Source organism: Aythya fuligula, chromosome 6 (assembly GCF_009819795.1).
Source record: "Aythya fuligula isolate bAytFul2 chromosome 6, bAytFul2.pri, whole genome shotgun sequence".
In the NCBI taxonomy this organism is placed as follows: Eukaryota; Metazoa; Chordata; class Aves; order Anseriformes; family Anatidae; genus Aythya; species Aythya fuligula.
The window spans coordinates 39,042,444-39,057,190 of record NC_045564.1 but is presented as its reverse complement, the minus strand read 5'-3'; the positions used below and the strand labels follow the sequence as shown (position 1 = coordinate 39,057,190).

Genomic DNA, 14,747 nt, shown 5'->3' with positions numbered 1-14,747 from the left:
TGCATTCACAGTATTGATATTCTCAAAATTATTCTCAAAATATCTGTTTGCTTCTCAGCAGATATCAACAAAATAAGAAATGTGTGAACCAGACCATGGAACGTTGTTTACACCTCAAAGGATTAGTGATGTAGGTATGTATGCTACCATGTTCAAATGTAAGTATTTTGGATTGCTAGAATAAAACTATTTCTGAAATATTCTGTGCAAATAATTGTTGCATATGGAAGCTACAGTAGTATTTTGATGTTTAACATGAAAAATCTTTCCATAATTAGACATTAGCTTTAGGGTCATTTTGTCAAGCTTTCTGCAGGTATGTGGGAAATGAGAATCCGTAGGAGAGACTTGAAGGAGGATCACGAGATAGCTTTGCAGGACTTACCTTAGCATTTTATGTGGGATCCTTCTGCAAAACCATTTATTAGACATACTGCTTCCAGCCACTACATGCTTACTAGTGAATAGAAAAAAACACAAACCTAATATCTAATGGCAAGTTTCACCGTTAAAGGTACCTAAAAAGAGATGGAAAGAAAAGCCTTATTCTTTATCCCCATAAGCATCCTAGCTCACATGAGAAATTACTGGGAATCTGTATGCTTACAGTACTTGGGCAAATGTTCAAGTATTTTTGTAGACCAATATAATTGTATCTTAGGCTTTAGCCAATTTTTGTTACATAATATTGTGAAAAGATATTTTGTAATCATATCTACCTAAGCTTATTTTTTATTAATATGGATTTATGTGTACACCCAAAAACATATACATACAAGATATATAGCATTTATTTATATCTTTAAAATAAAAGACACAGCAAATACATTACCTGTAATATAAATGTAAAGCTTGCATCTGGTATGCTAGGAGCATAATTTTTGAATTAATCTTGCATGAAGAGACCTTGATGACTTCTACCAGCTTACGTTTGTTTCAAATTCTTATTCAGCAACTCCAATCTTTGTTATAGAAACAGTTAATGTTTTTATTATACTGTTTCTAAATTCTATGCATAATGCTTTCATTTTATGGCTCATACTTAAAGTATTTCTTGAATTTGACATGACTGTAAATGTTTGTGATAACTAGAAAATCTGGTGACTTCTATGAAAAATGGTCTATGCATCCAGAAGTGTAAACCCATTGACTACAAACATCTATATGAACTTGCTGCAATAGAAAAAATAGCATCAGCAAAAATTCAGTTAAAGGTATGTGGTTTTTATTTCTCATATCAATTATTTTTTTAAAGTGCAATGATGACATTTTTTCACTGCCCTCAAAGAATCTGACAATGAACAGGAATAACAAATTGTTTTAACAGTATTCACGATGGGCAAAAGATGCAAGTTTGTAACACTGTTACTATGACATGGAAACTTCAATGTTGAATTATGGAATTTCTTGGAATCAGGGATGCAAAATACATGGAATCTGCTTCCCAAAAAGACAGGAGATGTTTATATTTGAGTGCTTAGAGGAAATTCATCCAGAGTCGTTAGATAACAAACTCAAAATAGTGGGGATAATAAAGAAGTTATGGCAATGAAGGAGGATTGCTCTGGAAAGAAATTAAACCAAAAATATAGACATGAAGTGAAGATTTCCAGAAGTCAAGCCGAGATAGAGCTTGAGAAAAAAATAAAGAGTTTTATAGCCACATAATGTGAATTCAGAACTGGACAGAAAGGTGTAAATAGCTGCAGTATGTCCCAAATAGTAAATAAGAGGTAGTCTATTTAATACTAATGAAGTTCAATGAAAGCTTTACCTCCACTTTTGTTAGGAATGATGTTTTATGATGTGTTGACAAAGCAGGGTGACAAGCAGAACTGAAGACAAAATTATGTGCTGTCAAACTGGAGAGAAGACTAAATACCAAATCCAGTATCCAGATTAAGCACTCATCCAGTGATGTAATTTCACATGCTAATTTTTTTTTTGTAAGTTTGATCTCAGAGACATTTAATAAATCCATGCAACAGTGGGTGATAACTGTACAAGTTGAAAATAGCAAGGTAGTTTGGTATATAAGAATGGGGATACAGGGAAGGAAGCATTTTTGACAGTGATAGACCCAAAGTCTTCAGTTATGTACAAGTTAATTAGAAGAAAATGTGACAAAAAGAATTTGTAAAACTGAGTAAGTAAATTAAAAATGCGGCCAGTCTTTAAATAGGGGGGAGGACAGGATGAGCACTGGTAGTTCTCCAGACAGCCTCATTACAATCTTTACATTAGGCATACACCAAACAGGTTATGGCGGAGTTCCAGCTTTGTAGAAGAAGGACCAAATATTAGAGAAAATGTGAAGACTAAATTAGAAAGGTTAAGATATAGCTAACTCTTGAATACTGCATGTGACCTTCATCATTATAGTACCTAAAAAAAAAAAACAAGAAAACAAAAACAAACAACCAAACAAAAAACCTTGAATAATACAGGAAGTAATACCCTCATAAGGAAACCTAAAGGAATTAATGTATCTTCAAGTATTTTGAGTGAAAGCATTGATCAATCTTGCTTACATTAATATACGTCTATGTAACAGGTAGATGAAATTTGACAACTTGATACCAGAACTGTCAGCAGATAAACCACTCACACGTGAATCAGTTGCAATTTCTTGAGCTTTAAACTACCTTTAGGGAAGTGAATGCAAGAAGGCAGACTGCTGTTCTGTATGTGCATATTTCTTGTTTGTTGTATTCCCTGTTAAAAAAAATAAAAAATAAAATAAAATTATAGTGAGTACATTCGTATAGGGAGAATATATTCATATATTCTTACTACTTCTTCTTCAAAATTTTCCCCACTCTTATTTTAACACCACACTAAAATCAGTAACGTATGCCATAGCTTTGAAAAGAGGCTTTATAAAAGTGACATTCTATTCTTCCAAAGTTTATAGATTTTATACTGACACAATGATATTGTGACAAAGTACGTTTTCAAGCAAGATGTTTACTTTAATCAGATAGGATGTTAGTGTGCTGATCAAGGTGCCGCTTCTTTGGGTCACATTTCAAAGCAGAATTATTGTATGAGACCCGCTCACTCTGTCATGTGTGCTCCCAGTTGCCTGGGAATGCTTTTATCGGGGTGGTAGTTTAGCTGGGCCCTTGATGCAGCCAGTGAGGTTGGCTTTGGGCTGGTTTATTACCTTAGGTTCAGTGCACAAACACAGCTCATTTGCCTCAGAAGCGCATGTTTGACAAACAGTTTAGCTTTCATGTGCCATGACAACGAAACTGTGGGGTCCCGCTGGGCCTGGGTGCAGTGTGGAGCCCTTCAGGTGTCTGTGGGACCCGTCTGGAGCGGGGCTGAGCTCAGCAGCTGCGGCCTGCGGCTGGCCCCCGCTGCGTGGCTGCGCTGTGCTTCCAGGAGCTTGCCCGGCTGCTGCAGTCAGGCCAGGCGTTGAGCTGAGGTCTCGTGGCTGTGGGGCGGTCGTACAGTGTCCTTGGCAAGTGTCAGACCTCCATGCGTAGAACTGGTCCGAAACAGAAGCTAGAAGGTCCTGTTAACTTGAGGGAGCTGTTTAGAGATTTGTGCTTGAGTGTCTTTCTATCTCGCTTGCCATTGTGTCCTCTATGAATATGTATTACCTGGCTTGTCAGTGTCACTTATGTAAAAGATTGGAGAGTGGATGGATTCTTTTTTATTTTTTTTTAATTTTATACCATTCTGAGGGAGGGCTTCTGATTGCTTCCATTACCCACAATTCAACAGGGGAAACATGGGACATTTTCATGAACAAGCTCACTAAACAGCAAACCCAAAGGTATGGGAAGACGGTAGCTCATCTAAGCGTTCCTCCAGCTGTTCACTAAATGGTTTGTCCCTTTGAAACTAATTTTTCATCATTTGTCTTTTGGTATTTCACCTTTTTTCAAGTGTTTTCCAAATGAGTAGGTAATAAAATATGTATGCTGAAAGCTCCACAGAGAATAAAATGTGTTCCCACCTATTTCTTCTTGTTGTTGCTGCTGATTCAGGTAATCCAGTTTTTGAAGTTCTGAGTTACTTCTCCATGGATGTGGAACCAAATAAGCAAATGACAAATCAATTGTTGGCTGCTTAAGGAAGAAAAGTACTCGTGGATGAGAACTGTACGGGAATGCCCCACAGCTTCCTCTTTGAGGTGCCTGCTGCTGTCACCTACGCAGCAGGCAGAGGGAGTGGAGATGTGGCCTTTCAGGGGTTTTGCAGTCCTTGTGAGTGCGAAGGCAGAGGGGGCAGCGTGTGGCTTTGTCCAGCTTTCACTATGCAGGAACATTGACGAAGCATTTTTAAGAGTGAATTACTTCCACCTGAGACAAATGAAAAATGAGCAGTTATGTCTCATAATGGTGTTTCTTTCCTGGGCTAGATGTGGAGTGAGACCTTTATTCCTTACTCCTTATTATGAACTGGGACAAGCATTTCCAATTTTTTTTTCCTTGCTCACTGCTGTTCTGCAGTAGAAAGATACAGCATAAAGGAAGGTCTGGGGAGGAGGAATTAAAAAATAATAATAAAAATAAAAATAGGGGGTGATTTATGGGTGGCTCTGGAAACAGAGGGGGGTTTTGCAACTAGAAGTAGTTGACTGGGGAGGGATGGGGTCAGGTGGTGAAGAGGAAGGCTGTGGCTGGGCAGCAAGAAAAGTAGCAGGAGAGGAGCAAATGTTTGCTGGGCTGAAATCCTGCTTTGTCCTGATTAGTCACTGAGAGGCAGGAAACAGTCATGATGGCAGCAGGATAAAATAAAACTGACCTAGCTCAGGGGTTTCTGGCAGCCACAGATTTCTTTCCCTTCTTCCTTCGTTGCTGATTGGCCCGAATCATCTGGCTGCTATTCCATCAGCCTGTATGGCTTTCCCTCTAGTTTAAGAAGTAACTCCGTCTATCTCTGTCTTCCTATTATTAACTGAAGTTGGAAGCAATATCCTTGTGGAGCCCTCAATTTCAGAGTATCTTTAAATGGATAGATTTTGGAAAAGCACCCTGTTTTCAGTAATCAATTTTTGAAATTCTTTTTCTTGAAAGAAACATTTTTACTCTTTCATCTTCCCACCTGTAAGAGTTTATTTTTATTTCTCTTACTAATCTCCCCTCTATCACCTGGACAACAGGGATGGGAAAGAAAAGGAGAAAAAGGAAGAAAAAAATACAGTCCATTTTCTTCTAGTTTTCATTTTAATTGTGATTTGGAGTGGAATAATTTTTTTCATGGAAATTGATTACACTGCAACCCATTGTTCTTCAGAAAACACAGTTGTGCAAAGAGCCTTTAGGTTCACCATTATGTAGTTAAATTTTGATATGAAGGCATGTGATAAATCTATTGAAAATACTTAAAAATACTTATAAGCATTTATTTTCCTGCAGATTAAAAAAACAGAACAAATTTCAAAGAATAACAAAGAGCAAATGCTGCTGAAACAGCATCGCCAAGTGTGGTGGCAAGAGCATAAAAGACTGAGTGAGAACAGGTAAGACCTGAGGAATCTTAGTTAGTTATTATTAAAGAAATACATCAGCAGACAGAGATTCTGGTGTGGCATACTTGATTAAAGGGACATTAGGAGGATAAACATTAAAATATCTTAACCGAAGATAAATCTTTCTGCAGGGCAGGAGAGTTTGTGGTTTGCATTGAAACAGGTCTGTAGGTGCAAAGAGAACAGATGAAAGGAGGGCAGAACAGAGTGGATGTTCCGCATGTACTCAGTGGCACATACCGTGATCTCCAGCTGTTTAGCTGACCTGTCAGAATCTGAAGAGCCTGTATTTGTAGGAGTATCAGAAGTTTTCCAATGTTTTTTAATCATTTTAAGTGTCAGTGCGTCTCTAGGTATGTTGAATCATTCACAGTTATAACAGGGAATGTTAATATTGCTCATGAGAACAGAATTATCCTCTCATTGCTAAAGATGAACGAAGCATTCAAGAGACATTTGAATAACGTCATTGATAATATACATGTACTTTTACTTTTGGTTGGCCCTGAAGTGGTCAGGCAGTTGGACTTGATCCTTTTAGGTCTCTTCTGACTGAACTATTCTATTCTATTGTATTCATGCTGCAGAAGCTGTTTTCTCTTCTTTTGAATGATGTATGCATGTACCTTATCTTAGAATTTTCAGGAACGAACACTTTTGGTGGCCTGCTGCAGGTGTTTTTATGTTCTGTTTGTTTGTTTGTTTGTTTTCTTTTTCTTTTTTCCAGAAATACTTGTAACTTGCTGACCAAACTACAGACAGCTTTGTTGTCCTAGGTCTACTAGCTTACATTTTGCATGTACAGCAGATCAAAAACAGCATGTTTTGCTCAAAAGAGGGTGGCTTCCATACTATTTTTCTGTAAAACGCCTGACCTTAATAGATTTCCAGGCAGAGAATCTCTCTTTTTACTTAATTATCAGAGTATTTGAAGCTTATCAATTTAATAAAAAAGAAATCAAATCTTCTGTATTAAAGCAAACAAACAAAAAAACTCATTCATGTCTTGCAGGGAAAAAGCAGAAGCAGAAGTAAAGATTGTTCTTGATGAAGGAAGTCATAAGTATGACTTTTTTTTGGATATACGGGACTTGGGTAAGACTTTCCAGTTCATGTCTTGGTTCTTTATTATAGTCAAAATTATCTTGATTACTTGTTTGTGTTTTTAAATTCCTGTCATGACAGCTTTAGATTTAGGAAGTATAGTGCTACCTAATGCTCTGTGTGTTTGAGAAAGCTTTATGTTTCATTTGGATATAGAGCAAAAATTATCAAAGGAATGGGATGCATACCAAACAAATACTGTAGCTCCTATCTGGCAACTAAGAGAGAATTTGAAATTGTGGATTTCTGAAATGCAGCATTACCTCTCAGAAGACATTTGTCTGAAATATAAGTTCAATCCAGTTGACATGTTACAGCAGGTTGGTATTTTAACGTTACAGTTTCTAATCATTGTCTTTTTAGCATTTTTATTTATTTATAAGCAATGTTTTACGGATATAACTCAGAGTATTCAGTAGGCTTTGTATTTGTGGCACTGCAAATTTTTCACTAAAATCTGTAAAAGCATAACAGTGTGAAACTGGAAATCAAGCTTTTTGTTTCCAAATAAGAAATTTCATATTCTAGCAATATGAAGTAACACTAATGCATTTCATGAAATAGATTGAATTTGTGAAGAAGCAACAGGAAGAAATTCTGGAATTTCTTAACCTTGAAAGTCTGACTGTGGAAAGAGAGCTTGAAGCCTATAAAAGAAAAGTAAGCTTTTCCTTGTAAGTTTAGTTAATGGTTTCTGAGAAAAAAATATAATGCAGAGTAGTCTGAGCAGCATTTTTCATCACAGGCTTTAGTGCGTTCTTCTGAAGAAAAAACCAAACTTTTCCATGAAGTTCCTTCAGCACTACTATCTTTGGAGTTCCCCTATCCAGATTTGAAGAACTTAATTATCAAGGAATACTGTAAGCTTGCAAATGAGTACTGGTCTAAGCTTCAAGAGGTTGATCAACAGCTAAAAGTCATATATAGGTAATGACACCTGTTTCTAGATTTCTTTTGCTGGGGAAAAAATAAACTATAATGTATTTTACAATCTACAGATCATGCAGTTACCCTTACCATGATAGCTGGTTCTATTTTATTCATTGCAGAAAATAGTTGGCTCACTGCCCAATTCTATGGGGTTAAAGCCAGTAACTGTTTGCACAGCTGTGAGAATTGAGGCAGTCCTTTCTAAAGAACTCATCTGAAATAATAAGTGAAACGTTTTATGAATTAAAAACCAACAATCTGATGTGTGTCAAATGTTCTCTTTTATATGAGTAGAAGTGATTCTTTCTGTGTGATACACTATCAAATTTAAGTCAGAAAAGTACAGCCTTTCTGAGGGAGGTCTTAAATGTATTTATTTATAAAGTTGATAAATAGGTCCAATCTCTTCAAGGATGTTGGTTCATTGCAGTAACTGTAATCACAAATAAATGTGAAACTGTATGTAGATTCAGAATAGTTTAATATTATGTAGATGGGGAGTAAAGGGGAGGAATGTGGCTCAAGAAAAGCTGGTGGAAGTGGCAGTGGCACCAACCTGCTAGAGGGGTACACAGGTAGGCTGCCTGGAACAAATTACCTGATTTGGGTCTGTGTATGCCAGTATGATTAGATGGGAAGGTATAAAATCATAAATGAATCATCAGCAATTGTCTTGGGTATGGAATTTAAAGCTAAATCTTGATCTTTTTGTTTGCCTTCTGTTCCTGAATCTTTATTGCTCATTTTGATTTCTATGCTTCTATCCACAACATTAAAATATTTTCAATACAAAAGGCAAAATTTGCTTTTTTCTTGTAGAATCACTTACTTTCAAGACATGGGGTTTATAAAACACAATGTTTTTTGTTACTTTTTACATTTGTTTTGGAAAATTTGAATGGAAATATTTTGAGTTTGCAAAGATACAGCCTTAAGATTTAATTATTCAATAATTCATCAAGGTAACCTTGATCCAACAGATAATACTGTGAAAAATTGAGTGATGTAGATTTTTGACCTTATGTATCCACCGTACTTTACTGACTAATGCAGCACTTGTGATATATCTGCAGTTATCTCACTGCTGTCTACCTGAAGATGACAATACAACTGCCATACATTTTCACTCGTTCTTGTAATTTGAAGTTGCTCAGTAGAACAATACAATTATGTAGTAACATAATCGTAACTTTTTCCTCCAAGGATCTGAGGATTATTTCTGTCATTCTTCCTCTGTCATCATATGTGTGAAAGTACAGAAAAGAGCACTGGGTTAATACATATATCATTGTTTAACTGTTCAGGCTTTCTGCAACAAAAAATTGGAAATGTGCATAGAATATCTAAATAAGAAAAATGAGCATAAGGTAATCTGGTCTGCGATGTTCTTTGTGTGTTTTTCAGTCCTGCTAGAGTACATGCTACAATGTGTATTGCTTTTAGAAACTTAAAAAAAAAAAAAAAAAAAAAAGGAGTAGAATGTTTGATCAATCCAAATCCACTTATTGTATTGAGGCTGAAACACAATTTTTTTTTATTTTATTTTTTGGGGGGGGGGCATTGTCCCACAAATTGTGGACTTGGAACCAGTGTGTTACAGCCGATGGTTCTCTAAGCACTGTTATATTTTTGCCACAATTTCCAAGGGTGTCTGAATTATTTGAATAACTGAAAGATGAATTGAGTACTACATATTTAGCACTGTATCTTCAGCAACATCAAATGAAAGGAATATTATGACTAAGTCAAGTACACCTGGTCCCTCTTTTTGGGTCTATTGACAGGATGTTCCTGCTGAACAACCAGCAGTGACTCAATTGATAGAGAAGTTAACATATCACTTGGTACAGAGAAGTTAACATATCTCTTGGTGGCATTGTTGCAATCCGTCTGCAGATTCAACCACACAGTGGTGCATCAAGTTCAGGTTGTCCCAGCTATTGCAGAGGATATGTGAGGATTATAGGGCAGAAAGGGTAACTTCTCTTCCAAGTTGTTTGTATTTTGCAGGGTGTGTAAAGCTGAGGATTAACCCTGGGTAAGTGTTTCAAAGGAAAGAGCTGCCGCAGGGCTGTTGAATATAAGACAATCACCTTGCTTCGGTTCTGAAACAAAATAATGAAGTGTTTTCTAGTAGCAGAATGATATATATATATATATATATATACACACACATATATATATAAGAAAAGCAAGCAGTATATTTAAAATTTGGGTTGTACATTCAGCCTTGTATAAGCTTGTCAATATCCTGTCACTGAAGCACCATGACGCTAACTTAAATATTTATCTAAAATGTGATGGTGCTTTTCAGATTCTTTTTAGGTGAGGTCTTCCTTTCTGGAATTTTACAAGAGTTTTAAGTAAGGGAATGTCTTGCATTTAATCAGGCAGGATATTTTGTAATTCTGTCTGTTTTATAGTTGTGAATATACTGGAATGGATCATGCTGGGCTGGATTGTGTTGGGCTGGACAATGCTTTTTTTAGCTGTTTGTCTATGAACAGCTGACAAAATCTAAGCGCAGCTGACAAAGCTTGGCACAGCTGACAAATCAAGACACTGGCAGTCAGTGTTTTCCTACTCACAATAAGCTACTTGCAGCTCTAGCTGTAGCTGTTAGTTCCCCAGGGTATCCTCTGCCCCTCTCAATTTCTCTGTCTTGTTCCTAGGTAGTACAGAGATCATAGAATCACGGAATGGCTCGGGTTGGAGCGGACCTTAATGAGCACCTGGTTCCAACCCCCTGCCATGGGCAGGGATGCCACCCACTAGAGCAGGTTGCCCAGGGCCCCATCCAACCTGGCCTCCAGGTTGAATGCCTACAGGGGTGGGGCATCCGCAACCTCTTCTAGTGTCTCACCACCCTCTGAGTGAAGAATTTCTTCCTAACATCTGATCTAAATCACTTTGATAGTTGAAAACCATTCCCCCTTGTCCTGTCATTATCTGTCTGAGCGAAGAGGACATCTGTCTCTCCATCTTATTTATAAGTCTACTTGAGAGATTGAAATTGAGATGCATCATTAGCTGGCTATTAGAGCAATATACAAGTCAGAGGGATCCTTGCAGAGATGAGAAAACTGAGGTGGAGACTGGTGCAGGAACTGGTGTGCCTGCCCATGTGCTCTGGAGGCACAGCAGGTCACCAGACCAGCCTTCTGAGCACAGAACCCGTGCTGGTCCCTGCTCTCAAGTTTGTGGTGTGAAGTTTCCTGATTAAGATGCATCTTACTCTGCCTCACTCTTGTAGATGGAAGACCTACATTTGTTCATGAACTTGAATGTTTGGAAAGAATGCTGTGTTATCTTAAGAAAAAGAAATGGTACTCAGCATCAGTTGCAGTCAGATATTTAAGTCATGCATGGCAAAGAATAATTAATTTGTTCATTAAAGTTACTCTTCAGAAAGCCCATATTTCACACAGATTCTAAAATTAATAAATGAACAGATTTCATTAAACTCCTCCCTTTTCTCTACAGGGAGCTTTTCAAAGCACTCATTTCTGAGGATCAGTTGCAAGACATCTTCTGCAGAGGCAGTAAAGGTTGCAAAAATAGCACATCTTCCCAGTGGCACTTCTTTATCAAAGCTCAGGAGCTGTTATCTTTGGAGAACTGTGTCCGCTGTACAAGCCCTACAACCTGAAGGTTACAAGTTATTACTGCAACCATTCCCTGTTTAATGGATTCCTTAATCCCATTTTACTCTCCTGGGCACTATTTCTTCTTAGCATATGAGAAAACCCTCTGCTCAGACATATATATTCATTGTCTTTCATGAGAAATTTAAGCCATCACCTATAAAGAAACACTTTAATTACTAGAGAATGTCTGCATTTGCTAATGTGATTCCACATTTTATGTTGTCTCTAGCACTTACTTGGTAGTTGTCAGTCTTGTCAGTCACTGCAAATAAACTTTTTACAGGAGCTAAATATTTTTCTTTCCCTGATTTCAAAGCAGTCTCTATTTCTCCTCATAATGCTGGATTTAATAGCAAACATCTGTGCCCTACAAATTGTTTGTCGGATATTCCACACGGTTTATAAGAAGCAAAAAGAAAATGGGTGGAGAGTAAGAATAATACAATTATATCAGATAAGATTGTTGAGGGAAATAGAGCTCCATGCACTATTTTATTAATTTTAACATTAATCAGTGTCAAAGTCCAGTTTATTACTCTAGTATTCTTAGTCCTAAATCTGTAACTGCACAAGTGCTGTGGAGCTTTTCCATCTGAGTTTGCACTACTGTACTGTAAAGCATCCCCACAGAGGAAATCTTTGAAGTCCTGGGTAGACAGGGAAGTCAGTGAGCAGCAAGGTGAGGAGTGGCTGGGTGTGACATCGTGTGCCACGCTAACTGTGCCAGTTCGTTGGGTCTGTTCAGCTGGCATCCTTTTCATTCATTCCAGTCAGGCTGCTGTTGAACTTTTATTTTTTTATTACTAGCAAATTTTGTGAATTACTCTAAAGCTGTCAGCAAATGCAGATTGTGAATGTTTCTCTTTGGAAAAGCAAAGATCTAAGTATCGGTGTATTACCTTTGTACTGTGACGTGGTACTATTACCTGCGGACACTTGGTCATTGTGGTTGTTAATTTTCAATGAGGCTGAGGGTAAAATCTAACCTCCAAACCTGTGTTACTGTGCTTGAGTTTTTTTGACGTTTATTACATCTTGCTACTCTAATTTTCTGAAATGCATGCAGGCATACTGATTATTTCACCTCCTACTTAAAAGAAACAGGAATCTTTTGTCTTGCCATGATTCTGTGGCTATCATAATTTTTTTTGACTAATCCCTTATTTAGCTGCATACAGATATTATTTCATTCACTTTAATATTTTCATTAGTGCTCAGTGGCAGAAACCAATCATCTTCCTTTTTCACACCATATTTTCCATGCTGTGTGACTATTTATTAATGTAACTTCATTGAGAAACACAATGTCGTTCCCTAATAAAAAATAATAAAAATAAAAACCAGTAAAAGGTCACATTAAGAAAGCAGTCTGCATTTGCTTTGTTTCATTAAAGAAAATCTGTATTTTCCAGCTTTGATCTAATATCAGGTTTACAGGTTCAGGGTTGTGTCATAGGACCCACTGAAGGTTTAGCCTTGCTTTTTTTTTTGTTTGTTTGTTTGTTTTTTGTTTGTTTGTTTGTTTTTATTTTTGTAAACAGCTAGAACCAAACTTCTCCTTTTAAAATGTTAAATTACTTTGGATCTGATTGTGTTGAATTTGAATTTCTGTAGGAACATTGAATGGAAAGAAGAAGATCAGTGGGTTTTTCAGACTGTTATCAATCAGTATCCAAGTGATCTTCAGAGAAGAAGGACTTTGTACCTTGATGCGCTGCAGAGATACCTTCCTCACAAATCTAGGCACGATCTGGTCAGTGTTGTTAGTTTAGCTATATACATTCTTGTATAAAGCATGTAGTGAACATTTGTATTAAAGAATGCTTATCAAAGGTTTTTATTTTGTGACTTCTTAACTATAGATTTTATTCTGTACAATGAGATATGTTCCAGTCTTAAAAACAAACAAACAAAAAACATACACTTCTTCAAAATAAGCACCATGGAGATTTTACACAACCTCTTACTGCCAAATTCACAAAACTAGTTTGCTAGCATTGCTTTTTGCTATACAATTTTATAGTTATGTCTCACTATTCTGCTTCTCTTGTTATTTTTATCTTTTATAAGGATGTATAACATTGTCACACTGTCTAGGAATAGTTATTTTAATTGCTCTATGGCACATATATAGCAGGAAGAGTGGAAACTTATCTCCTGCTCTCAGAGAGAGGCTATTTTTACATTCATAATGCATTTCAAATTGATTACTGATTCTTTTTACACTCCACAGTGAATAAGCACATAGCAGCTAATAGAGAAACCCAGTTCAAGGCCAGAACATTTCAGGATGTCATAGGGAAAGTAGGAGTCTTTTCTTATCTCTGCATGTATTTTTAGACCATCTACTTCCTTATGTTTGAGGAGTGCCTAGTGCAAAGGAGTGGCAGTGTAGTGATACCGATTAATAGCATAATTTCACCAAAGGTAAAGTTCTGGTGGATTTCAGAACTTTTGGATGTGAGAACTGGTCTAAAGAATTATATGCCTTGTATAATATATGTGTACTTTTAAACATATCCATTATTAATGGGTCTCCCTAATTCTTCGGGAAGTCACTTAAAATTTAAAAATCATCATTCTGCATTGAATGTGGTATGCATACCAGCATGACAAATACAGAAATGTTAAAACAGTACTGAGAATCTGCTCTTAAAATGTTTGTTACATTAGCATAACTAAACTTAGAGCCTCCTATTCTTCCTTCTTTCTGAAGAATGGATCATTGGACTAGTACCTGAGTGCTTGATCTGGTAGCAGGTCATGACAGAGATCTACTTTTTAGAAGAACAAACTGTGCATCACATTTCTTGCTCAGTACTTTCTTAGCTTAGTTTAGCTGCTTGCCAGTAAGGCTCACCTGAGTTTCAGAGACCAGTGATGGCAATGTGAACCTCTCATACAGTGGCCTACACACATCTGAGCAAAAAAAAAATCTCCAGAGGTAGCGGTACCACTTTAGCTTCATCGATCTGTGAGCCAAGAGGAAAATCTATGAACTAGGCACCAGGTGAGTCAGCATGCCCCTGCCAAAGGCCTTGAAGTGAGCATCAAGGATGGTGCCCTTGGAACTTGTGAGCAGAAGGCCATCTTCATCCTTGTAACCGGTAGTTTCTTGGGATGTAAAACAGGTCCAAGTTTCTAATGCCTTAGACTATGGAGCCTTACCTGTCACTATTTCTGTCAGTGTTGTGAAGCTTGAATGTCCTCTGGAAAATCAATGAATAAGGCCAAAGAAGGTGTATTTAAGATAAAAAACTGTGTATTGGTAGCGGCAGTATGCTGCTTGGCAAGCCAAAAATCAATTTTCAAATTTCCTGTTAAGAAAGAAAAAGTGAATCTAATTCTCTGTACTATGCTTGTACAACTGCTTTAAGTGGTGGTCTGTTTTTCTATAGGAGATCATAACATTCTATGAAAAGCATCGTGCTAAAAGTGTTCAGTATCTCTGAAGATGTATTGAAAGGATCTAACCTGCATTGTATGTACTCTATGGCAAGAATGTGTTTCATTTATTCTTATTCCAGAAGTATAGTTCAGGAAAGAACAGTGGTTTGTCAGGATACTGAAGTGCCATGTGA

General features: G+C 37.0%; 1 protein-coding gene across 4 annotated transcripts in view; it reads left to right on the top strand.

The window, feature by feature from the left end:
* Positions 1 to 14,747, top strand: part of CCDC148 (coiled-coil domain containing 148) — a 61,842-nt gene that overhangs the window by 15,443 nt on the left and 31,652 nt on the right. For 3 of the 4 annotated variants that reach the window (XM_032190034.1, XM_032190035.1, XM_032190036.1), the window contains exons 2-9: positions 62 to 134; positions 1,093 to 1,214; positions 5,373 to 5,476; positions 6,498 to 6,580; positions 6,746 to 6,909; positions 7,154 to 7,249; positions 7,335 to 7,516; positions 12,781 to 12,919. In XM_032190034.1, coding sequence (XP_032045925.1) covers positions 80 to 134; positions 1,093 to 1,214; positions 5,373 to 5,476; positions 6,498 to 6,580; positions 6,746 to 6,909; positions 7,154 to 7,249; positions 7,335 to 7,516; positions 12,781 to 12,919 — 945 coding nt within the window. In that variant the 5' untranslated portion in view covers positions 62 to 79. Of the gene's footprint in view, positions 1 to 61; positions 135 to 1,092; positions 1,215 to 5,372; positions 5,477 to 6,497; positions 6,581 to 6,745; positions 6,910 to 7,153; positions 7,250 to 7,334; positions 7,517 to 12,780; positions 12,920 to 14,747 lie in introns of those variants that run through there. The other variant, XM_032190037.1, reaches the window with a different exon arrangement.